The sequence below is a fragment of the Dryobates pubescens genome, chromosome 3 (genome assembly GCF_014839835.1).
Source record: "Dryobates pubescens isolate bDryPub1 chromosome 3, bDryPub1.pri, whole genome shotgun sequence".
Classification (NCBI taxonomy): Eukaryota; Metazoa; Chordata; class Aves; order Piciformes; family Picidae; genus Dryobates; species Dryobates pubescens.
In genome coordinates this window covers 24,507,867-24,534,168 of record NC_071614.1, presented here as the reverse complement: position 1 = coordinate 24,534,168, position 26,302 = coordinate 24,507,867, and the positions used below count along the sequence as shown (strand labels likewise).

Sequence of the window (26,302 nt, the reverse complement as noted above, 5' to 3'; positions counted from 1 at the left end):
AGAGATGGAAATGAACATCTCTCTTCAAAACATTCCTTTTTATGCTGCAGCTGACTATATAATTTACAAAATACTTCCATCTTTGTCAAACAGACGCAATTTATATCAAAGGAGTGGACAGGGAAAACTGCTCATCAGAGTATTTTCTGGAATTCCTCATAGGTTACAGAGATACTTGCAGGAAATACTAATAGGAGAAGTTCATTTATGCTCCTGCAAATCTACTACTCCATACACTTTGGTGTTCAATTGAATAAAAGCATTTAACATGTAGCAATATGTAGTTTTGCAATGGATGGGCATAGAAGAGTGGATCATCTGGTGAGTTAAATCAGTAACTAGAGTAATTCTTTGGGTTGATGTTACAATAACTGGAAATGTGAGTCTTTGGCTTGGATTTATCTTTTTTTGACTTCTGAGGTTTGCTGGACATTTGTGTGCTCTCAGTAGACATGGTGTCTCTTTCATTCTGCTGAGGGGAAAAGCAATAAGATAGGGAGACACAATGCTTTTAGCATGCAATATGTGCATTGAACTAGGAAATAGCTTGCTGAATGATGTCCTAAACGTTCTCAGACAGTTTAGAAGCAAATGAACCTTTTAGGACTATACTAAATTCCATACACCTTTTCAAAAGTTATTTATAAACTCTTGGGTCAGCTACTCATCTTGTAAATATGGCTCTGCTAAAGTTGAACTGGCCTTCTTGCATGTATTATTTACAACAGCTTCTATTTCTGTCTGCTGTGTGAAGGAAACAGAAAAGATCTTAATTACAGTCTCTCAGATGCCTTCAGATTAGTCATAAGCAAGTGGTTTTGTGAAGATCTTTGTTTAACATGTAAATGCATATTTACTCAACTCTAACAAACTGAAATTATATCTAAAATCCATCCCTTGACCAAGCCAGTGGAAAGAGGCTGACAGAAAATTAATATTGCTGCATTTTCATTGTCTGTGAACTCAGTGTAGAAAGGAAGACTAGAAGGGATTAAGCAATAAAATATAAGCAATTTTTCAACCCTCCAAGTATGAATGATAACCCAAAAAATCTCTTCTATGAGATTATTATAAAATTAAACTAAATAATGATAATACCTTGCTCTTATTACACACCTGTGGTGGTCCACTCAGCAATAGTCTCCTTGGATGGAAGGTGTCCATTCTGCCCTCGTTTCTGTTGTTGTAGTCCATATGGATTGGCTTGGGAACCGTCCATTGGCGATAGTATAGAGACTGTTCCGTGCAAGTCATCATCTTACTCATAAGAGGACGAAAAGAACTTGCCCACATCACAGAATGGTAAGGCAAGAGGGAAGATGATTTGGGAAGTCCACTGCTGTCCGTAGAAGTAACAATGTCATAAACCAGTTTGGGTAGGAAAACTATGGGAGGTTGTTTTGATGCTTTGGTCATGGAGCATTGAGAGTTCTGTAGGATGAAGGAGTTATGGGTAGGTGCAGAGGAGGAAGAAGAGGAAGAGAAAGGTGAGGAGGAGGATGAGGTGATGGAAATTTGGGTGGGTTTTGTGTTTTGTTTCATATCCAGTTGCTCAGTTCCTGGTGGCAAGTGTTTGCTGATTGTTGTTTGTGCCCCCTTGTCTACTTTCTGCTTCTGCCTTTCATAGCTATTTGTAATTTCTTCTGCACTGTTGCTTGGCACTTGGTGGGGGGATTTTGCTGTGTCCCCTGCTGATGTTAAAGGAGGAGATGACTCACTGCAGAATGCTGTAACTAAAAGAAAATTTGTATTTCAACACAGTACAACTATCTCTGCTGGTCAATGATGTAGTTAAACAAAAGAAACTTGGGGAAAAAAAATCATTTGAACAGAATATCCATCAAACGCTGCAATCCCACTCCTCTTCTTGATTTCAACTTTCTCATACAGGAAGTTGTAATGGGACTATTAGGGAGTATTCATCTCAATGCAGAAAGCAGTTTTTAAAGAAGTGAAGTGTGTAAGATGTCCATGTGGTCTGATGGAATAATAGCCTGTGTGTATTTATTTTCTTACGCTCTTTTAAACAATGGCTTTAATAATTGTTGTTTAAGAGCGTGTAAGAAAACAAATTATTAATAGGCTATCCATCAGACTGCATAATTGTCTACACAGACTGATATCTAGAAACAGTCGTCTTGACTCAGCTCTGATCTGTCACTCAAGTGTCTGCATCACTGCAGCACTTAAACTGATCTAATAAAACCTGGCTCTCAAGTCTCTGCTGGTACATAATGCATTAATGCATCCATACAGCAGCTTTTGGTCAGCTCAGAGCACATGCTGAACCCATGAATATTGCACTTGATTATGTCTCATAAATACCCCCCACAGCTAACTGCAGGTTTTCTGGGATTGGTATATTTTTACCTTAGTTATTTTAAAATACCAAGATTTCTTGAATGTTTAAAGCCTCATTTTAAATGGTTCTGAGTACCTTTAATGCTTAGTGAATTTCAAGGAGGCGCTACAAATACTTCAGTCTTTAGGCTGAGAACCAAGTGAGGAATCAGTCTCCACATGATACTAGGAATATCTGCCTGAACAAAAGCATCTTTTATCTCCTGATAGAAACAGTCACAATTCTTAAAAACAAACCCCAACTTGAATTCATGGAAGTCGGTAGTTTAAGTCTCAAAAAATGGTAAGATATGCTGCATAACAGTCTAAAGTAGACTGTAAAGGACATTAGTAATAAGCACAAAATATTTCTGGCAGTATGAGTTATTTCAAATAAAACACCTGCGACATTCCTCATGTATTCAGGAACAGGGGGGGCATAGGGGAGCAGAACAACTATTACTTTAACTACAGGCAAACTGAGATCGCAAACCCACAGGCAAGTCATATGGACACTGGAAATGATGAGCAGCCCAACTTTAAGAAGAATAAAGCATTTTGAGAATTAGTGTTGATGAGGTCTATCCAAATAATTTTAAGCTTTTTTTACTTCTGTAAGCCCCACTGTGCCCATAGAAAAGAAATCATGGGCCAAATGTGTTGAAATCTCTAACTAAATAAAAAAGAATTTACTGTCACTGAAAAAAAAAATCTAACATTTCTTTAAAAGATGCATGAGACTGTGACTCCTAGGAAGTTATGGTAGATATATTCCCTGGTTTTATTCAACTCTTAGTATTATCTGAATAGAAAAAAAAAAAGTGCAAAGAAATTTATCAGACAAAAGAGCTGTAGTAGTTCTGAACGTAGCCTTATGCTTTCTACATCAGCCTGTAGATTAAAAAAGAACTGAAGAAAACTATCCGCCTTCAAAACAGTGCAAAATTAGCGAGTAAACATTTCAGAGCAAAACCAAAAAGATAAACAATACCAAGAGGAACAAACATTCTTTTTCTCCTACAGATTTTCAGAAGTTTGGTTGGTTTTTTTTATGTGAAACATATTTTATTTTTCATAAACTGTCATAGCTTCAGTGAACACACTCGGCCATCACAGTACCAACTGAGGATTTGTACCTCAGTGGAACGTATTAAAGTAGTGCCTGGTTTAGGTGCCTCACCCTCCGATTATTCCAGAAGTCTGATCCTTATCTTCTTTGAAGTTATCTTTAGCAATCCCATTCAAATAGGCCTTACCAAAACCTTAGTGATTTATGATTTTTATTATTGAATAAAAGGTCTCTTTTATGTCCTAAAAATAACGAAGTAGACGATCATAGCATCTTACCGGAAGCTTTTGAAGAGAGAGATGAAGATGCAGAGTCATGGGAATGAGATCTTTCTCTTTTCAAAGGACTTCTCTTTTCTGAAGTTGAACCTGTTTCGTGAATGATATTAAGGGAAAACAAAACATAATTTAAGTAAGTCTGTGAGAAGGCATGTCTACACTGTCAAAGCAGGAGTACCTGTGAGTTTGTGTGGGTTTTGTCCTCTGAGTCCGTTTTCCATAGGAAGAGTATCTGTTTGTCCTGAATGGGCAAAAAAGCCTCGAAATTGCTCTGAATCAGACAATGAGGCAGAAGTTAGTAGATCTGGTTCTTTAGGCTTGCCTGAATATGTTTCAGAGCCAGAATGAGCCAGGTGGGCGTGCTTTTGGCCGCGTTTGGAAAGAAGGCTTTCTCTAGGTTGCAATACCAGGCTTTTACCCCTAGATCTGTGTGGCTACTGGCCATTTTTGCCTCGGGAAATCTATAAGTATCAGCCCAAAGAGCCAGAGGGTCATCTTGCAATTGTCCACCCTCTGGAAGGAAGCGCAAGCTTCGCTTGGAAGCTGAACTGTGTTTCAGTTTACCCAGACAAGACAACAGAGACCCCTCGCTGCCTCAGCATTGTAAAGCCCAGAGGACAATCACAAGTCTTGCCGGGCTGAGAGGCGAAACCCCAGAGGAGCTGAGTCCCTGGGACAGTTTCGTTTGACTGGAGCAAGGAGCGAGCGCTGCTACAAAAGGATTACAGCCGAGAAACCTCCTCTCTACAAAGCTTTCAGCTACAAATCTTTTGGGAATAAATCCTGCCTCAGTAATAAGCTGCAGACACCAACAGAAAGTGAAACGGTGCTCCAGCTGTTTCCACGTGGTCAATGCCATTTTAGTTTGTCTAGATCTTACTGTGTGCCAGGAGGTATCAGGATCAATGAGTAATTACAATATCTGATTTTTATAAGCATCTATTGAAGGTCTGTTGCCTTAGGGAATTCTGGAGTTCCCCCCCTCCCTGTTGTGGGCAATCGCCAGCTTCATTGCTGAGGTTCCTTTTCTTTACAGTTTAAAGTGCTGTTTGTTGTATCTGGATTTTTGTACATATTGTTCAAATTGTTACTTGTTCCTGCTGTTGAGGTATCTGTTCCACAACCGAACACCTTGAATCTGTAAATAGGTTTTAATTAGTGTGTTTTGTGGGATTTTTATGATTAATAAAATTATTAATATTTTAATTAATCGTGCTGCTTATTGAACATTAAAATATCCTTTTATAGACCTCAACATTTTCTACCACACAATGCTGGATCAGCCTGTGGTCTAATGAGCTATGCTGAGCTGCACTAGCTTTACAAAAACAGTGCTGCAGTCAGGAGATGATAATTTCAAACATGCTTTCTCTTTCTACCCAGGTCTTACTCTCCTCACTAATCCAGTGTCAGGGAAACCCACATGCAACAAGTTCTATTTTAAATGATGTTATGAAATTACCTTCTCTCTCCTATACTACAGCTTTATATCCAGATTATCTCTCACTTTTAGTGACAAATATCCATATTTGGATGTCCACCAAGGATATTCACTTAAGATCTCCAGTTTAGGCTTACACATTAAAATGCTTCTTTATGTACAGTTTTACCATGATAGAGACATAAGCACTGCCAGTGGAAAACTCAGACTGTAAGCCCATCTCAGATGTTCTGAACTGATCTGTGGAGGAGCATACCATACTTCGAAGGAAAGCAGCCTAACAACGAAGTTCCTTTTGACTCAGACCACATACAGTCTTGGTGTACTTCAATTAATTGGAAAGAAATACTTATCTAAAGCAGGTCTATGTTGTAGACAGTCTGAGGGCGACCTCAGATATTTAATTTCTCTAGGAAAAGTATATATTTGATTAAAGAAAACATTTTTTGTTCTTTGTGTTCTATTGTTATTTTCAATGATGAAGAACTTAATAGGTGAACAGCTCTCTTCTTCTTCTTAGTATGGGAATGGAGGTAAGCAGTTTGAGTTGTAAAGAACCTACAAGGGTTCAAGTCCCTTGTTTTCAACAGTAATAAGGCACCATAAACAGTGAAGAAAAATGTGAAGTGCTTGATGATAACTGATAACACCCAGCAGCTCTCCCTCAAAAAAAAATGAAAGCCCTCAGCAGTTCCTAGGTAAATTATTGTTTGCTTACACATTTATGTCATTAACTGTTCTCTTAAGAAATTATGAACTCACCAACTCCACACTGTCTATTTTGATTCATGGACATTTTCAAGGACTATGCAGAAGTTACTATGGTCGGATATTTATTCTGACAATGCTATTTAATACCCTTGAAAGGGAGACTACTTAGCTGTACTATATACAATTTGCTTGGGAGAAATCATCATTGGCAATATGCAAGCACAGGTTTGATAGCATCAGTCAGGGACAGTTTAGGTAGAGTTGCCCCCACTGTGAGGGAGGGGATCTGATTGCTAAGATGCACTTCCCTGCTGCATGGAGGGCGTCACAGCACAGTACCCAGCAGTGAGCGTCTCTGCATGGACCCACTCAAGGTCTGCTTTATGGCTGCAAGAGCATACAGGGCAAAGGATGTACAGAGGGAGGAGATGGGGGCCAAAAACCCCCAGCACTGCCAGAGATTAAAATGCTGCAGAGGCAGGAGTCCCCAGGGAGAAATGGTGAGAAAACACAGGTTCAATGAGCAAAACTAAAGAGCAGACCTCACTCAGTAAGCTCCAGAAATTCTCACCAAGTAGGTAACCATATCATCCTGTTTTTTCTAATGCAACTCAATCACTTTACGTCTTTTATTATCACTATTAATAATACCTTCTGTTGCTATTTCTTCATCTTCATTATCAGTGCTGCTTAGTTTCTCTGGGTCACTTTCTAACACATCATTCACAACTGCTTTCTCTGTGTTAATTTCTGAGCCCACAAAGTATGCTGCCAAACCAAGTTCTTGCTCCAAGGTTGTCCTTACCAATGAAGATGAGTTTATTAAACGTAGGTCACAGTATCTCAGTGATCTGGAGAGAAAAAAAGAGAGGGTTTAGTGTGAAAACTTACCGCTATCTACACCCTTATTTCTTTTACAAATACAGCCAGAGGGGATTTTTGTCATGATCTACAGATGAGACAGAACACAGTACATCTTTTGTTTACCACTGCAGTGCACACACTTATCTTTCTTGATCCAGTGATGCATCTTCAGGGTTGGACTTGATCTTTCAAGGTCCCTTCCAACCCCTAACATTCTGTGATCTTGATCTAGAGCACTGAACACTAGTGTCACCAGAAGAAAAAGAATAATCATTTGGGTTCTAAGCCTGACACACAGCATGGATTTCTGTTGAATATACAAAAGCAGTTGGTGTCCCAGGGCATCTTGTCTTGCTTTCAGATGCCATCCCAGAAGGCACCAATCTCTCCACACATTCTGTAGCACATACACCAGCTTCATGCAGATATCTTAGCTACACTGACATATCTAAAGTAGCTTTTTTCTTCTCTCTCTCTTTTGTTTTAATATACCTTTATTCTCCCCTTTAAAATGGGACAACTCTTATAATTGTTTGTGAGCTAGTTTTGTCTTGCTATAAACAGGAGGTTATCATTAATAATATGGGGGTTGTATTTGTGATACAAAACCTTTAAAAAAATAAACATCTTGGTACTGAAATCTATTTTCTTCTCCCACAAGTAATTACACAGTTGATCTTCAGCAATTGGGTAAGCTATTGAATAAAAAGCTGTCACTGAGGGAACACTGGATCTTACCGTGGCAAAGACTCCCCTTGTGGATCCATACCACTAAATATCAATATACAAGGCAAACCTTCCAATTCCAGATAGGTCTGTGGCCTCCAATCTACATCTTCAATCTTCTGCCAGACCTGCATAAGGCAAGAAACACTGTTAGGCATATCTACATGGCACAAATCAAAGTCCAGAAGTACATACTCATCATCCATTATGAGAATCAATTTGTAGAGTGGATGTATATTCTACCAAAAGAAGCCGTAAAAGCAGATCTAGTTTTGACAGTTAGATTGCATAATTCCTAGAAGAGCACCATGGGTAGGAATCTGCCTACTGTAAAACTGAGATTAGGACAGTCAATTCTAGTCTGAAAAGCCTCCCATCTTCCCAGCTGCAGACGAGTGAGGCCAGGGCATAAATGGGTAGAATGGACATAGCAAAATGGCCAGTAAAGCTGAGTAGGAGGTTTGGAGAAGAGTGCTGTATCAATGTTACCCTCTGACGTCTCTTGCTCTCCCCCAAAGCTGTTTCCTGATAATTTTGTGAGAAGTTTGATAACTAGATCTACTGTCTGACCACTTAGCATCAGGCTATACTGCTTTTCTCATAGCAGTCAATTCTTTTAGGTGAAAGACTCATCTACAGCTGAGGAGTACACAGTAGGACCAGCAGTACAACAGCTCAGCCTTTGACATTCATGCATGTACCACTATTATGCATGTCAGAGAAGACAAACAGGATGTGATTCAGAACTAACAGTGATTTTTCAGAATCACTACTTATGCCTACTTTACAGAAGAATGAGATTGGTGTTAGGCCCTGGCTTTCAAATGACTTCATCTAACATACTGAATCAGAGAGAGTACAGAGTGTATTGTGTGTATATACATGCACACATATATATAACAATTACACCATCCTAGAATGTAAACACATTTTTGCTTTTGTGATCAGATGATGGTAATTTTATTAAAACCAAAAGAGTATCAGAGGCTTGAGTTAAATAGATAGCCTTAGGTTCAGATCTGTAGGCTATAAATTAATCCACAAACCAAAGTAGGCTGCAGAAAACATAAAGTCCAGAGCTGTGAATACTGGGGTGGGTGAGGACTCACTGATTTGGGACCTTCATGCCACCTGCTGGTGACAAGAATATTATAACTCTTGATCACTGATTAAAATCTTACTTCACTGTCATGATTTTGTGCGAAAATTCTGCTAAAACTGTGACAACTTTGTCTTTTTTCCTCTTTGCTGATAGTCCCTGTAGATAAAAGCAGCTCAACTCTATGGGAGAGCTGCTGCTGGAATTTGTTTTCTTCTAGCCAATATTAGTTAATGTTCCACTGAGTATTTATCAGAGGTAAAACAGGTAGAGGTCACAGGCAGTAAATGTCATTTTCCTTACGGTAGCTTTTAATTTTACTAGTAAGACCCATACTTCAGCTCATGACCATAATTCTCACCAGCAAAGTTTCCCCACCTACCCATCTAATGAAGCTTTCCAACATGTATTATTCTGCAGTTACCTTTAGTTGCTCCACAAAGTGCTTCCCTATTGTGATTCCAGAATTGGGATTTCCCAAGATTATTTCAAAGTTATCTTCAAGAGCTAGTCTTTCCCTCACATTATACAGACGTTCATAGGCCACTGCAGCCAGCGGAGTACAGGGAATTCTCAACACTACCATGAGGCCATGACCACTAGGACATTGTCTTGAAGAGTTTATAAGGTTTTGGGTGATTTCCAGAGTTTCAACTGACGTGTAATTCTTCATCTGAGAAAGACCACACACTGCCATCATAGCTGCAGAGTAGTGTTGTATGAGGACAAATGTCCTTATCACTGCACTGTGTAACCTGGGGAACCTGAAATAAATAGTGAATTAAATAGCAAAATATTAAAGGCTTAAATGAAAAAGCTAGTTTTCACAAGATATAGAAAACTCCAGATTTTCACCCGAAAATGAATCCTTTGTAACAACTAAACAATAGAATCTTACCAAATTGCAGTTGGATAGCCTTTTGCAAGGTATCATTTAGTGATCAGAACTGGCGCTGTCTGTCCATTTCTTAGGAAAGCTTTTCTAAGCAAGTCATTCAATAAGGATCCATCACTCCAAGTTGCCCAGACTTTACTGCTCTTACAAAATTTTTGCATAGAATATTTACTAAGGCACTCAATAATATTAATCAAAATTCTATTCTTCTATCAATGAGAACAATGCTCTTAATGATATGTTATTCTTAAAGCATGGGATGTGGGGGTGTTGTTCTCTTATTTTCTTACTGAAGCTCTGAACTAAATTAGCCTTGTCTCCTGACTACATAGGTAGTATCCAATGAGATGTGGACATGTAATGGCTTCCTGTGCTCTGGTTTTCACAGAAATGAAACTCAGGTGCACAGTAAAAAGGACTATGGATTCCTTAGAAAAGTGCCTGATATTTGTGATTAAAGCTCCAAAGCATCCTGGAACAAAGTCCCAGTGTAGATGTGCTCAGTGCAATACACACAAATTCTTCACATCAGGATCAGCAAGTCTTAACACTGGACAAAAGTAATGACACATTTGAAATTATATGATGATCAATGGTAAATGATTATAACATGGAAGTAGCTACTGTTCACACTAAGAACAGACTCTGAATTGGGCTCAATAGTGTGTACCTAGACTGGTTAGATCACAGACCAAACATATTTTTTGAAGGAGAGAATAAGAATGAGTGAAATGCCCTTGCATACACAACTGATTTGTGGAACACGAAGAAACAAACGAAACATCCTAATCAGGCTTCTAACTAGTAATTCAACTCACCAAAACCCAAGTCCTACATTTCTTGTGTTAAACAAAGGAGGGTACCATACCTCTTTCCCAAAGCCATGACCATTGCTTCAAAAGAGCTGTCATACCGAAGAAGTGGAATACTGTGTCCAGAGAGGGTGGACTCAATGAATTCGGACAATCCAAAGTATTTCTTGTTTTCATGGTACAAATCTACACCCTAAAGCAATAGAAGCAATAAAAAATATAAAGGTAAAGTCTATCACTTATTGATTTACAATTGATTAACCATTGGAACCTGCTATGTTTGCAGTCACATTCTCTAATAAGCATACTTCTACTCAGACATGCTAAAACAAAAAAAGAAATAGAACTCATTATTTTGAGAGAACACAAGTTTGATCCAATTTTTGTCTTGGTTTCTTTCTCGTCACATATACAGAGATAAAATATTTGTGTATGGAATAAATATGCACACATATGAAGAACATCCATGCATATGCCTATGTTTAAGCAGTAATGCACTTGACAGATTTTTCAGATGTATCTATTTATATAACTCAAAGATTTTTAGTAGAGATGCTACAGTTTATTTTTTCTTTATTTCTTTTATATCTTCCATATAAGAAATCACAGGATAAGCAAGAGGGAAAAGAGCTTGCCACAGACTGAACAAGAAGATGATGTCATGAAAACATTGTTTACAAAAATCCACAGATTTATCAGGTATGTAAATGTAAAACAACTTATGAAAAGGTCACAACAGCACCTCTAAGTATCCATCTTACATTGCTGTATGAAGAAGGCCAGTGGATCTCGTTGTAAGGGCTGATGTGAGTATGCTGTGTCTGCAGCGCATAGGGGAAGGAAGTCACATGGAGGGTCACAATATTTGGTGCCTCTTTCACCTCCCTGCAGTTCAACAGTCTATCAACAAGTCCTGTAGACAGTTCTGTTTGAGGATAAAGGCTATGCATAGCACTGCAAAAAAGAAACCCAAAACTCTCCAATATGGTCAGCACAAGGGAACATTTGTGTCTGTGGAATAGCTTCCACCAGGATGGGAAACCAAAGTTAAACATGTACAAGGAACTTAGGACTCTCTTCTTCACCCTGCTTTTGTTGTATAGAAAGATGGGGATAGAAATGCAAATTATTACACTGCAGCTCAGAACTCCTGTCATTCTGATAAGTTCTCTAACTAGCAAATTACCGGACCCCCATGGCTTCCAGAATATGAGAGGTGAAGTATGAAAGGAACCTGATGTTTTAGCAGTTAACAATAGACTCATAGTTCTGTATCAACTTTGACCAGGTTGTTAGTGCTGTCTTAAAATATCATTCCTAGCTACAACACCCAAGAGAGAAAACAACAGACAGAAAGTCAGTCTGACAGGAAAATAGAGGGAAACTACCTGTGATAGAGCTATTATGAAAGGAAAGAATAGTTATTGTTAGAGCAAATGCTAATGTCATGGAACACCTACAGTTAATTCCTTGCTCTGGTGTAAAACTTCAGTACAAATTCATGCTGTTTAGCTTTTGGCATTTACCTGCAATGACTCAGTTACAAGCACAGTCACTGCAAGCTCCTTCTATTACTAGCAGAGAGAGATAAGCAACTCCAGAAGCTGCCTATGTTCACCCATGATCTAAGTCAGCCCTCAGAGATGCCTGTGTCAATGTTGCGACTATGCAGGCAAACCCAGACAATTTCACTCCTGTTTTAGGCACCTCGTTTAACTGACTTCAGTCAGGTGCCATGAATCCTGCTGTGCAGTTTGTCAGATGCATATCTTTATCAGATAGAGGGGGGAAATATCAGAGTTAAGCAGCAATACAGGCTCCTACCTGCCACTCATGTTATATGAATAAATGCCTTCAAGCTGTAATGGATCATGTAAGTTCCTAGGATTTGGGGGTGTTAGGATCTAGGGGTGTTGAACAGGAAACCCTCACATACAAAAATAAAGTTTTTGTTAAAATCATCATTCTTAACCAGTGTGAAAGACAAGACTGCCATTTCATTGTCAAGGAAGAGTCCATATTTTTTGGTTTCAGGAACACTATAATGCTCCCAACATTGGAATATGTTGTTGTTTCTGGAATTTAGTATGTTCTGCAAGCTCCCCACTGCCTCAGGAGCCAGAAAGCAAAAACAGTCCAACTTCTTAGCAGGCAGATTCATGAGAAGCCAAGGACACAGGACTCTGTGAGAGAACTGCTGAGTTGTACTAGTAAGCTAACAGGGAACTAAGTAAACATTGGACAGAAACCTTTCTGCTTCCCTGAGAAGTTTACCTTATGCTTATGTATGAATAGAAGCTTTCAATTCTTATGAATCAGGGATGTTGGATAGTAAAAACATTGTACTGGAAAACTTCCATTCTGTTAAAAAATAAGCTGCAGTATTGGTTCACTAGCTGTCTACTCACTGTGAAGGGGTTTTGCATGTTTTGCAGCCCAGAGGACGCTAACAGAGGATAAGGAGCTCTGTGTACTTTCACAGGAAACTCTCCCTTGAACAAAGGCAAGAATGGTGAGCAAGAAAAGCTGAAATGTTCTGAGGCACAATATAATAAACAGGATAAGAATAAGTCAGGAAGAAGCTTAAAAGGAAGCATGTTTATTCAGTGCATGGGAAGACAGAGTTAGCAGAAAGACGTAAAGATGAATGAAGAGATAAATCAGAAAATCGGTCTTGAGAGCTAATAGGAACAATAATATTTTCTCTAAAACAAGTTACATTTTTCTTACCTCATTAGATCCCAATGTGCATGATCATGGATTAGGACAAAGAGTGTATGTGGATTCTGCATAGAGTTTTGTAAAAAGACTTTGAATTTCATCTGGGCCTCTGCATCTAATTTCATTACATACTGTTCCACCCTCTGCTTTGTAAGATGTTCCTTTTCTAATCCAAGTTCTAATAAGATACCTAAATAAAGAGAACCAAAACTCAGTATTTCCAGATACGAATGCTTTTAACAATGTCCTGTAAATTTAAATTAAAGCTTACTAATGAGCACCTGAGTGCCAGAGGTGAAACAAGGTCTGCCGGTAAGTCACTTCGGAGGGTGGAACACAAATCAAGAAATCAATCTTCTCAAAGGAGCCCAAATCAAGATTTTGAGTGCTGGAGTCAGCAATTGAGCAAATATGAGACAGAAGCTTCTGGGCCACTGCTAGCTGGAATGGACGAATCTGATGTCTTTCAATCTCATAACCTGGAAAAGGGCAAAATTCTGTTTAGATATATGCCCACAGTCTAATCTAACCCAAAATGTTACAAGTCTAGACTGATCTACTCTTTAAGGTACTTTGCTTATGAACAGGTCCTCCAGTTTATGAAATTCCATATGGAATACGAGGAGCAACCTTTCTGTATTTGGGCGTTTTGATCTCTATGCCTCTTAAGTGTCCCAGAGCTGAGTATGAACTTGTGCAATAGTGTTCTGCTACCACTGGTGCAAGACTTAAAGCTTCAAAGAGTACAATGCCCAGTGGAAGGAGCAGAGCATCTATCAGTGTAAATCTGAACATTCCAAGACATGAGTTGCAGTTTGCCTCAGGACCTTTCTCTCCAAGAGCCTAGGACTGGATCTAACTGCATGCCCAGAGACCTGCTCTCAGGTATTCTACTTTGTTACCTCTTTAGAAAATCCTCCTTACTTGTGCACACAGCTGTTCCAGTTCCATTCAGCGTAGTTGCTTTATTCACTGAAGTAGACAGTGATGAAGAGATGTGCCCTTGGTTTTCCTGATAAAATTTCTCCAGCAAAAGGTCAATGTCACCCTCTATAAAATTGAAGGGGTAGTAGAAAAAATACTTACAAGAGCTGCATTTGATACTGATTTTGTTTTGTAGATCTTAAGAGCTTTATGTACACTAGCTAGATATCCTCCCCCTGACTTATTGGCTGTTTTATACAGTGGTCCTCTCATTTTCTATAGCATCTGTTTTTACAGTATAACACTAATAAAATGCAAATCAGTCCAGGAAATGACAAACCAGCTCTGCAAATCACTGTCTTGAGCATTTATGGAGGATGGTAGAAAACTAGCCTGAAAGCACAGACCAAAATCAGCAACACTATCTAATCAACTAAACCATGGCACCAAGCACCCCCATCCAGTCTCTTCCTAAACACCTCCAGGGATGTTGACTCCACCACCTCCCTGGGCAGCCCATTCCAATGGCCAATCACTCTTTCTATGAAGAACTTCTTCCTAACATCCAGCCTAAACCTCCCCTGGTGCAGCTTGAGACTTTGACCTCTTGTTCTGGTGCTGGTTGCCTGGGAGAAGAGACCAACCCCCATCTGGCTACAACCTCCCTTAAGGTAGTTGTAGACAGCAATAATGAGCCTAGTTATTTTCTCTGACTCATAATTTCAGGGACTTGGAAGCATGCCACTTTATAATCTGTTCTATACCTGGGCAGAGTGTGCTAAAGAAGGACCCCAGAGTTTCCACCTTCCCTGTGACCAGCTGATAGTTAACTTCTTTTTGATAGTCTGAGGGAGTGAGCATGCTCTCAGACAGAATTCTTGCCTGATACTTTCCTAAAAGAGAAAAAAAAAATAAAGTGATTTTGAAAGCCCTTCAAGCTAAAGTTAAAAATGTTCTAAGTCAAAATAAAAATACTACTCAGCTAAATGAATCCCATGCACAAAAATGGCAGAGATGAGTCTTTTCTATCTCCTATACAAGTATGCACCAGACACCTGGCAGATGGATTCATGTTTTATAGTTCTTTGTGTTTCTTTCCCAGTTTACGAAATATTTGTTCCTACAGTACATAAAAAGATAATATAGCCAAGGGAATTGTCAGTTATTCTATATTCATAATGAATCTTTCAATAGCTATTCAAATAATTCATTTCATTATCAGCATAGCACTCAATGGATGTTGAAGGGAATGACACTGTAAGACCATTTTTTAGGAGCAAGCAAAATGTTAGGTCCTTTGCTGTTAGTCATACTCCAACCACACAGAGTAGGAGAGATTTATGCAATGTGTTCTCTAGCTTGCTTGTTGGCAGTAGTTTTGGCTGGAATGCCATGATGGAAAAAAAGCCCAAAATGGGTAAAATAGGCAGAATGTGATTTGCTGGGGAGAGACCAATTGTACAGCATCGGCCTGGCTTCACCAAAACTCATTGCTTGTCTGTCACAGCTCTGCTTTTTGTGTCAGCTTATTGAAACTCCAGCCAAGCTCCTCATAGCATTCAATTTCTCTGTTTTGCCTGGAGGTACACCCTTGGGACCTTACCTGTTATCACAATGCAGGAATCAATGGATCGATTTCTACCAGCACATATGATCACCACATAGTTCGTCTTTATTAACTTTCCTTCAATGAGGAGCTTAAACATTTCCGAAAGCCCTTCAGCCAGAGAGTAGCTGCACTCGATGATATGGACACTGTCATTACAGGAGCTAGCTGCAAGGCCTGCCAGCCAGGGAAGCTGGGCTGGAGTCACTGGCACGATCTGGCTGGGCACTTGAGGAAAGGTCTGTGGAACAGCCTGTTGGTACTGACGGATTTCAGACAGGTGAGATTCCCGCCACGAACGCATGAATATTTGTTCCAAATCCTCGATCAAAGGGACCTGGTCAGAGGCTAAAATAAATTGAGAGGAAAGTATTAGAAACAATTACACAAAATTGTGGAGTTAAAAAGAACTACTTTTTTTCCAAATCCATACTGTTTGGAGGGACTATCCTGATTCAGATTTTTTCATGCATGACTCATATCTAGCAGATGTGAACCAGAGTTTTTTATTCATAATTGACTTTGTGATACTCAAGTAAAACTGCCCTAACTGGAATCTGAGTACCCATAATTAGAAATATTTTAGAGGCTGAGTGTTGCCTGGCTCAGCACAATACTACTTCTAAATCACAGACTCTATGGAAGAACAGTGAATTACAGCTCTTTTCCTTTTTCTTGTTTTTAGTTGCTGAGGTCCCACATTACAGGAGTAGACAATTTTGTATGACTATATTTCGATCTATCTGGTCATCTTAAACTAAATATTTAGCTTTGTTTTGTTACCATAAATTAAATTGTTCAATATCATGTGTCCTAAGACTCATATTTTATATTATAGCATAGCCAGCAGGTCGAGGGAGGTGATTCTCCCCCTCTACTCTGCTCTGGTGAGACCCCACCTGGAGTACTGTGTCCAGTTCTGGAGCCCCTATTACAGAAAGGATCTGGAGGTGCTGGAATGTGTCCAGAGAAGGGCCACGAGGCTGATCAGAGGGCTGGAGCTCCTCTCCTATGAGGACAGACTGTGGGAATTTGGGCTATTCAGTCTGGAGAAGACTCTGAGGAGACCTTATTGTGGCCTTCCAGTAGCATAAGGGGGCCTACAAGAAAGCTGGGGAGAGACTTTTTAGGGTGTCAGGTAATGATAGGTCTAGGGGGAATGGGCTAAAAATAGAAATGGGTAGATTCAGATTGGATGTTACGAAGAAGTTCTTCCCCATCAGGGTGGTGAGACACTGGAACAAGTTGCCCAGGGAGGTGGTAGAAGCTCCATCCCTGGATGTTTTTAAGGCCAGGCTGGATGTGGCTCTGAGCAACCTGATACAGTGTGAGGTGTCCCTGCCCATGGCAGGGGGATTGGAACTGGATGATGTTTGAGGTTCCTTCCAACCCTAACAATTCCGTGATTCTAAGATTATCCTTCTTTAATAATACCTTTCTAATTTGCTAGCATGTAATATCTGAATATCTGTCTGGATGTAAAACAATCTTACCTAGTTGGACAAGGTAGTAGACAGTCAGTAAGAGCTGCATTTCCTCTGAAATAGGCTGCATTGCAGAGGTGCCATATTGTTCATAGGTTCTAGATAAAGACTGGGAATTTCTGTAACAGGTGTACAACAAAGGACTCACTATCACGTCATTAATATTCCCACAAAGATATGGGAAGTTTCCATGACCTACAAAGTAAACAATGTTTGTAAACATCACATATTTCCAGCGTATGCATTAAACAGTTTTAACAGTACACCCTTTAAAACTGACAGCTTTGGCAGCTTTTGGCAGTAGGATGTAGCTTTACTTCTCTTACAAAAAAAGATTTAAGGCTATTTTTGGAGGTTGAGGGGTTTACCTTTTAGAATAACTGGCTTTGCTTTACAGATTTTCAGCAAGTTGTCAGGAACTGAGACTGGCTCTCCTGAGCCCACCATTGGAGATGAGGCTGGCCCCACCAAAGCAGAGTGTGGTAAAGATGATAGGCTTCCTCCATCTAAGATTTTAGACATAATATTACTGGAGCCAGATATAATAGTGATTTCCTCAAAGAAAAGTTATTCGACATCATCTCATACCCACATTTCCTATCAGTATTAAATGCTTTCTGTGGTTACATTGCACACTTTATGATCTGTTATTACAACCCACACTATTAGGCTAAATATCTTGGAGGACCAATTATATTGTTGCAATCATGAATATCACACATGCATCTAAAAATTTATAATTGTTTATAAACAAACACAGAATCACAGAAGCAACCTCCAAGACCATCAAGTCCAACCAATCACCCAAGCCTAACTAATCAACTAGACCATGGCTCTAAGTGCCTCATCCAGTCTTTTCTTAAACACTTCCAGGGATGTCAACCCCACCACCTCCCTGGGAGGTGCAGGTATGAATGCAAGGTTTAGTGGTGGACTTGGCAGTGCCAGATTAACAGTTGGACTCAATGATCTTAAAGGTCTTTTTCAACCTAAATGAGTATATGATTCATTATCATTATGATATGGTATATTATGATTTATTATCACTACCTTAGGTATTAGCTTACCATTTTTATTTCTGTATGGAGCCTGTGGGTTGAGCTGCAAGTTCCAGGTTTCAGTAGATGAGGGGGATTCTGGTGACCAGCCTTTATGGCGCTTTTTTGGAGGCCCTGAATTTGTTAAAGTGCCTGAAAGACAGCAATGTTTCAGAAAAGTATTAGAATACAATGCATTCAATTTTTGTACACAACAATTCTGTATGTTCTGAAAGACTGTGTGCATTAGGTACAGTAGCAGACAGAGTCAATTCCATAAATACAATAAATTTTGGTGGGTTTTCTTTCACTTTGCTATGTCCTGCATAACTTTCTGGGAACTTTCTAGTGCAGAAAACTTTTCATCATCTAGGTAGACTTCACTTAGTGTATACTAATGTTTACACTGTACTAGCAATGCTGCAGTAAGAATGAGACATAGACTAAGAATGCTCATAGATGTCAGTAGTTGGAATTCAGCACCATGGACATTTAGCTCCTTTTATTTCTGAACACATGGCACTGTTTCATTGAACTTAGTGCAAAATAAAATTCTCAAGGCTTTCAGGGTGATATTAAAAACCATCTGTCTTCTTTTCATAATTTCCCCATTTAGAGGATTTTTTGCCACTTGCTGATCACCATCTTTGGATTTACAGCATTTCGTATTAACGGCTGAAAAATGACTTCTACATTTTCCTCTTATGCAGCCCCAACAACTATTTTTGTAAAATCATAACTTTCTTACAGGTTTTTAGTAGCTCCTGATGACTAATTTCTTGAATTTTCTCTCATTGATTTCTTGAAACTTCTTGTGCACTCCTGCAAACTCCTAGAGTGATGAACTTCCACTAACATCAAGTCTTTCTATTTGAGAATCAACAGCCTTCCAGGAATTGCTCAGCATCTTGCAGGATTGAGCTATTTGTATTTCTGGGCCTAACTATGCAGAGATCACCACACTATTTCACACTGTCAGGGCTGTATCTAGTGGTAGAATGGCTAATCCAACATAAAATTCAAGACAGAAGAAGAATATATTTTTTAATGTATATATAAATTATATATTTATAAATTTATAGATCTACAAAATGTTATATATATTTAAATATTTTAATGTATATGTATATATATGTGTATATATATATACTACATATATATATGTATATATATGTAGTCTTTGGAACACAAGCCCTATGAGGACAGACTGAGGGAGCTGGGCTTGCTTAGCCTGGAGAAGAGGAGACTCAGGGGTGACCTTATTGCTCTCTACAACTACCTGAAGGGAGGTTGTAGACAGGCGGAGGTTGGTCTCTTCTCCCAGGCAACCAGCACCAGAACAAGAGGACACAGTCTCAGGCTGCACCAGAGGAGGTTTAGGCTGGAGGTTAGGAGGAAGTTCTATACAGAGAGAGTGATTGCCCATTGGAATGGGCTACCCAGGGAGGTGGTGGAGTCACCATCATTGGAGGTGTTTAGGAGGAGACTTGATGGAGTGCTTGGTGCCATGGTTTAGTTGATTTGGTGGGTTGGTTTGGTTGATAGGTTGGACGGGATGATCTTGAAGGTCTCTTCCAACCTGGTCTGGTCTGGTCTGGTCTGGTCTATTCTATTCTATTCTATTCTATTCTATTCTATTCTATTCTATTCCATTCCATTCCATTCCATTCCATTCCATTCCATTCCATTCCATTCCATTCCATTCTATTCAAGATAGATAGATAGATAGGTAGATAGGTAGATAGATAGATAGAAAAGAGAGGACTCATTTAGCTAAATATATTAAAATTAAAACTAAGCCTGAAGTCTTTAGATCTAGAATAACTGTTCATTTGTAGAACTTCATGTGCAGGTTTTGAAAGATGCCTTTGTCCTTTAACCTTTCACCACGTGAGGGCAGTAGTTTGCCATGTGGGCTCCTCATACTCTCAGTTTCCTGGCCTGACAAAAGTCACAAGCTAGCTAGAGCAATACATAGAATTTTTAATTTGAAAAACGCTGTAATCTTTCCTGTAGGTACGTTCATATGTGGAAGTAATTCATTTGAAGTCAATTGGCAAGAGTATGTTGCTGCATGGAAGACAGAGACCCAGATCCTCGACAGGCAGTGAAAAAGCATTTGGCTGTGAAGCTGTGGTAGTTTTAGGCTATGCCTTTAAAATTTAGTTACTGCTTGGAGGGGAAATTTCACCACAGAAGCAGCAGGGAAACTTGGGAAGATTTATTCTAAAATAGAGCTACAGCGTGTTTCTAGCTATAGTGTACACTAATTTTCTTGCTTAAAAAGGCCAGTGACACAGAATACAGTCTGTAATGAAAAAGCTGATACACATCATTGTAATAATGGTGCAGTGAAGAGAGCCTCTTTAATTTGGAGCCAGCTGTCAAAGTCTAGTGCTCCATCACAAGGTGAACTGCAACACAGGAATTATCCTGTGAGCAATTACTTGTAGATCTTCCTTAATTCCCTCTACAAAATCTGTTCATTAGATTGATGCAAACTAACTTCTTTAAGAATTTGGATTCAGAATCTAGTCTGTGCTTCTATTAAATGAACAAACTGTAACTATAACAAAAAACTTGCAATTAATAATCTGAAATGTAACAAGGCTGTGGCTGAAAACATAAACAATTCATTTTCTGAAAATTGACACAGAAAAAGGTATTCTTACAGTCAGAAAGGACTTGGAAGGGAACAGCAGTTTCTATTCAAACATTCAAACAGGATATTACAATCATTATATCATTTGTTCATTGCTTCTATTGTATTCGTGGAATATAGAGTTTAGGGTTATTAAATAACAAATCCATACAAATACCTAACACTGAAGGTCTTGTCAGAGCAGACAGATTATTTTTCACCAGCTGTTGTTTAGGTGATTCTATGCCATCATAAACTGCTGAGCTGAAAGCTGCTGTGGAAGGGAGGTGGTCTGTGGCTGCAACTGGCAAGAAATAAGCAAGATACATACATTAAACATTTCTAGGTCAAGATCCCTAGCTGATAGAATAAATTGATTACGTGATCATTTACTTTAAAAGGGCCACCAGGATCTGCTCTGAGTGAATGCAGTTTTGAATAAAACAAGCCCACTTCTGATTTCATGACTGGGTAAGATCCTATTATGCAATTAAATACATGTCAGATCCTTTCGCTCTTTGCAGGGGAACCCTAGCTCTCACATGAAGTTTGTACAAGAACCAGCTCTGAGAGTGATAGAGGTTGTTTAAAATTTACTGAAAATATTCTAAGCCTTCATTCCAATTTGCAATTATCTTTCCAAGCTGCTTTTTCACTATGATTACAGAGAGGTTTTCTCAAGCCTAACATGCTTCTAACTAATATAGCATTTTTATATATGCAACTTCCACCAAGAATAAATAAATAAATGCATTTGTGAGTCTGCTATTATAAAGAGATTAATACCCTTACAAGGGTACCAGTATTCCAGATCACAACTACTTAACAAGCTCCTATCTCACAAAGAGAATATAAGCACCAAGTAGCCCTATGTGAATCTCTACAACAAGACATTAAAGAGCTGTTCTCATTATGAAGAAGCTTAAAAGATCATTCTCTATCATCTGTCAGTTTTTGTTTATGTCCATCTAGTGGAAAAGATAATGTTTCAGAAAGAAATTTTCATTTAAAAAAAGACAAAAAAAAATTACAGATATTGATCATTAGTTCATTTTCTAATATTAAAGTGACTCTTTTTTTTAATCTCTGAAGCTTTCCTGCTGATGCCTGTGTAACGCTTCACAATATCACAGTACATGAGAGGTTGGAAGGGACCTCAAGAGATCATTGAGTCTAACCCCCCTGCCAAAGCAGGATCACTTAGGGTATGCATCCAGGTGGGTTTGAAGATCTCCAGAGAAGGAGACTCCACAGCCTCTCTGGGCAGCCTGCTCTAGAGCTCTGCCACCCTCACTGCAAAAAAGTTTCTCCTCATTTTGCGGTGCAATCTTCTATGTTCTAGCTTGAACCTGTTGTTTCTTGTCTTATTAGAGCACACCACCGAAAAGACATTGGCCCCTTCCACTTGACACCTGCCCCTCAGATATTTATACACATTGATGAGATGCTTACAGTAAACAAAATTCTGATCATAGCTTAAAATGGACTAGATCAGAAGAAAAAGCTGAAATGCTACTGTAATGCTTGTAATATAAATGTCTGTAATCTTTTTTGTGTAACCAGACAAGCAATGGCTCAAGGAATGCACTACCTACTCTTTGCAATTAAAAAAAAAATTTAAAATAATTGCTTTTAAAACTTTTTGGTTTGTTTTAGCCATGAGTAAGCTACAGAGCACCTATTTCATCATTTGCCAACCTTTTACACATAAAACCGAGAGGGAAAAGTAGACAATGAGAAGCCTTTGAAGTATGTTTGCTTTATTTGTAATTTATCTCCAAACCTAGTCATCTTGTTATATTTTATGTGCTAGTGTGCTTTGTTTGTGTTTCCATTCACACAAATACACACAAATACTCATGCACAAAAGAGTAAGAGTAGGGGGAATCCCAGTGTGTTTTTCTTCTAAGCAGTACCTGTTGGCTGAGTCCCAGATGGAGCGCTTTGGTTTGCTGCTGGGAGTAACTCGCTTGAGGTGCTTCCTGAGAGGCCCGAACTTTCTGGCAGCTGGAACAATGTGCTTGAGCAGGTGCTGGAGGAAGACTGACGCCCTCTGAACTCTTAACAAAAAAGAAACTTCTTATCCCCTGACCACAGAGACATTTGTTTTTTCTCTGCATATTTGGTGCCATAATTTCGCACATTAATTACTTAGAGGTTACAGTAGTTGGAAAGGAAGGAACCAATGTCTTCAGACATGCCATCCTTGCATTAGGTCAGTCAATTGCTTTTTACAGCTGCTCTAGCAATCACCTAGCTGTAAAGAGTCTTTCTTTCAACTGATCTGTCTTAGGTTTTACACAGACGCCAGCCCTTCTGATAGCTAAGCTTGGATGATGAAAACCAGAGCTTGCGGAAGACAGTTTCATTATCTTACCTGTCCCTTTCCAGCAGATTACAGATCCTTTGGTCAGAGCTCCCTGTGCATTCCTGACCAGATAATACTTTAAGTGTTTCTGTTTCTTGGGCTGAGTGGTCAGTTTAAGATTAATGTGATTTGAGAATTCTGTAAAGTAGCAGAAACCCTTCTTGCCACAGCCAACACAATTGCCAGAGAAGCCTGATAAAATAAACAATACATATAATCCAATGAGATAGGTGGGTTGCTATTAATAACATTCATATATGACTCTTTCCTGGAGAAAAGCTGTATTTAGATTTTCTTTTTCACAGAGAGAACTTTTTGTTAACATGTCCCTCCTAAAAAATATTACATCGAGTCCATTTTATTGCATTTTGGCCACCAGATTGCAAACCCAGAGTCCCATGGTGAAGAATAATTAAAATGGGCTGCAATTTCCATTTTCTCCCACCAGAAAGAAAAGATCGCAAATTGTATTTATTACCTACCTGTGAAACATTAAACCAAGAATTTCTGATTGAGGAGTACTGAAGCACATGTGCTTAACCTCAGCCCTACACAACACCAGAGAAATTACTTTCTTCACTTCTGTTTCAGTTTTTACTAAAACTACACATGCAGTTGAGTCTCAAAAAAATGAAATATATTCAATTTATTACATTTAATTAGATGTATGAGTATTTAAGTACCAAGTTTCTACTGCACGTGATTTTATATAGAAGAAAAAAGTACTAAAGCCTTCCTGGGCTATTAATTTAAAGTAGCTTCCTCAAATGATGGCTGGACTGTGTTAGCACTTCACAGCAGTTTAAACTACTTAATGTTTACGGAAACAAAGTGTCTGCAACTTTATAGACATGACAGAGACACAGTTCTTGCACTATGTAAGTAGAGAAGCTTATTGTACTCTGCCTTGATGAGGTATTTCCAGGGATACTGCCATTTCCTCTCATTCTGAGGTACACAGTTTGAGCCTCAAAGAGAAGCTTGTGATGGTGATGTTATTACCACTGTAAAAAAAAAGGCATTCCTGGCACAGCTGTCTGCCTTTTTTATTCTTAAACAACAATTTTTGTCCTTTTTTTGAAGTATTTCCTAAGACATTTTCATCTTGCATTAGACCAATGGAACTGCCTGAAAATAATTATCTACTACACTCTGTAGCATGTAATTAGAAGCTAATCTTCCCTGGAGAAATTTTCCCTGTGTTCCCTGCACGTGACCTGAAGCATAAAGTTTTATTTTATTTTAATCATATCTAATGAACATTTTTTATGTGCTGTCAGAGGAACTGAAATGGAAAGGGCATGTTCTCTGAGTTGGAAGATGGTGAAAACAATGGAAACACGTTTTGCATGACATACAATTACACTGAAGGTAAATAACTGGCGTAAAGGATCAATAACACAGTAGATAAAATTAAGAGTCATTTATGAAAATTATCATTTCAGTCCCATGTTTCAAATCACCTTTCCCAATTAATTACTAATATATTTTTCCTCTTTAAAACAGAGGCACTGAGATGCAATGCTTTGTAAACACCTGTTGCTTGGTTTACAACTCAAGCACTTTCATTAGTTTTCATTTGGCTTGGGAGAATTTATTAAAAACCTAACTTCACTTGGAAATGGGTCTAGTAGCCATGGGAACAAGTAGCTAACAACTATTGAAAGCTGCCTATTATCTCTCTGATCCTGGTCGGTAGGATGATAAAGGTCATTATGACTCATAAAATCAGGACAAGCCATGACTCTGCAGAATCCTCTGTGTTATATCAGTCAGCACAAAAGCATCTGTCTAACATCACAGAGCCTTTCAGCAGCTGCAATAAAAGCAACAACAAAAGGAAACAAGATTAGGACGGATGTGGGAAAAGCTGTAGAATTTGCATGCATTTTATGCAGATTAAGAAATCATGAAAAATGCTTCTGCTAGTAAATGAAAACTTCCCATCCGTTTGGCAGCACACTGGCCATGACCAGCAGCAGCGCTGCACTTTTCGCCTCATTGCCGCTTACAAGCTCTTCCCTGCTTTCCAATTTGCAAGCATGAAGCAACCATTTCCAAAAGTCATATAGAAGTACCTGCATGATTTTTAGGTTTTATCATTTTCCTGGAAGTGTCCAGCCACTTGCCAAAGCCATGGGCATAAATTTTGTTCAATACAATCATTTTTGGTAACTTTTATAAACCACCATCAGCCTAAAAGCGGCCTTAGCAACAACTTCTACCTGAAATAATCTTTTGCTCTAATCACCTATTTTTAACTCTGTGAGGTCAGCTGGAAAATTAGTTTACACCACATACAGCACATAACTGAGACCTTGCAAGGATTAAGATCTAAATTGCCCACTTGTTTTGAAAAGTCCTTGCAGAACATTTTAGAAGTTTTTTTTTATTATTATCATTTTCCTTTGGAGTGAAAAAGCTATCATCTTTCACCTCAAGCTTCCCCAGATCCCCAGAGTCTCCTTTTCTGCAAGCTCCTGCCAACATCATTTTTCATCCCATTCATTCTGACCACCACTTTCTGTGATGGCAGTCATTGCTTCATTGATGCAGCTGACATCTCAGAGAGAACACGGTGTGATTTTATAATCCCTCTGCAACAAAACGCTCTTCAGCCATTATTCATTGCAGAGCTTTGCCAGCCTTGCTCATACCACTTTATGTAGCAGATTGAGTAACACGGGAAAACCCAAACATTTCATCATCCTTATTTCTCTGAGTGCCCTGCTCATGTGCCATGGCCCAAGGCAGCAGCTAACAGAGGGGCCAGCTTGTTTCATAAACAAGCTGCATTAAATATTCTTCCCTACATTATAGAGAGGACAAAGGTCAAGGGAGTCAGGGCAGCCATAAGGTGACTCAATATATCTATGTCATGGGATTGATTTCACAAGAGAATTAGAAATCAATGCCTGGAGTTTAGGGGCTAAAAGCCTTTCACCTTTAGGTCACCACTTCATATACAACTCAGTTCAGTAGTGACTTTAAGCTGTTGCCCTCTGAAGATTGTTTAATTAGAAGGTCTTTGATTGTATCTGGTATTTTATCATATACATTTGCTTGAATTTGCTCATGTCACAATGATCAATTACCCATAATTTAAAAAGCTCTTCCACAGTAGGGACCTTGTGCTCAGAAGAAGAGCCTTGGACTAAAAGAGTGTGAAACCTGACCTACATCCTCACTGGGGAAATGAAAATGGTTCCTTTGGATCAACAGCAAGCTTGTGCTAGAAATAAAGAGAGGGCTTAGGATGGAAGGATATCCATCTAATATTTCACAA

General features: G+C 38.9%; 1 protein-coding gene across 1 annotated transcript in view; it reads right to left on the bottom strand.

The window, feature by feature from the left end:
• The window catches only part of GREB1 (growth regulating estrogen receptor binding 1), an 83,021-nt gene that overhangs the window by 17,754 nt on the left and 38,965 nt on the right, over positions 1-26,302 (bottom strand). Inside the window, exons 5-22 of the mRNA XM_054179866.1 lie at positions 23,026-23,208; positions 22,565-22,708; positions 20,827-20,952; positions 18,038-18,160; positions 17,339-17,476; positions 16,980-17,165; positions 15,484-15,834; positions 14,645-14,773; positions 13,881-14,006; positions 13,238-13,435; positions 12,966-13,146; positions 10,997-11,189; positions 10,292-10,428; positions 8,953-9,292; positions 7,442-7,557; positions 6,491-6,690; positions 3,688-3,777; positions 1,117-1,733 (exon numbers count right to left, since the gene is read on the bottom strand). Coding sequence (XP_054035841.1) covers positions 1,117-1,733; positions 3,688-3,777; positions 6,491-6,690; positions 7,442-7,557; positions 8,953-9,292; positions 10,292-10,428; positions 10,997-11,189; positions 12,966-13,146; positions 13,238-13,435; positions 13,881-14,006; positions 14,645-14,773; positions 15,484-15,834; positions 16,980-17,165; positions 17,339-17,476; positions 18,038-18,160; positions 20,827-20,952; positions 22,565-22,708; positions 23,026-23,208 — 3,578 coding nt within the window. The remainder of the gene's footprint in view (positions 1-1,116; positions 1,734-3,687; positions 3,778-6,490; positions 6,691-7,441; positions 7,558-8,952; positions 9,293-10,291; positions 10,429-10,996; positions 11,190-12,965; positions 13,147-13,237; positions 13,436-13,880; positions 14,007-14,644; positions 14,774-15,483; positions 15,835-16,979; positions 17,166-17,338; positions 17,477-18,037; positions 18,161-20,826; positions 20,953-22,564; positions 22,709-23,025; positions 23,209-26,302) is intronic.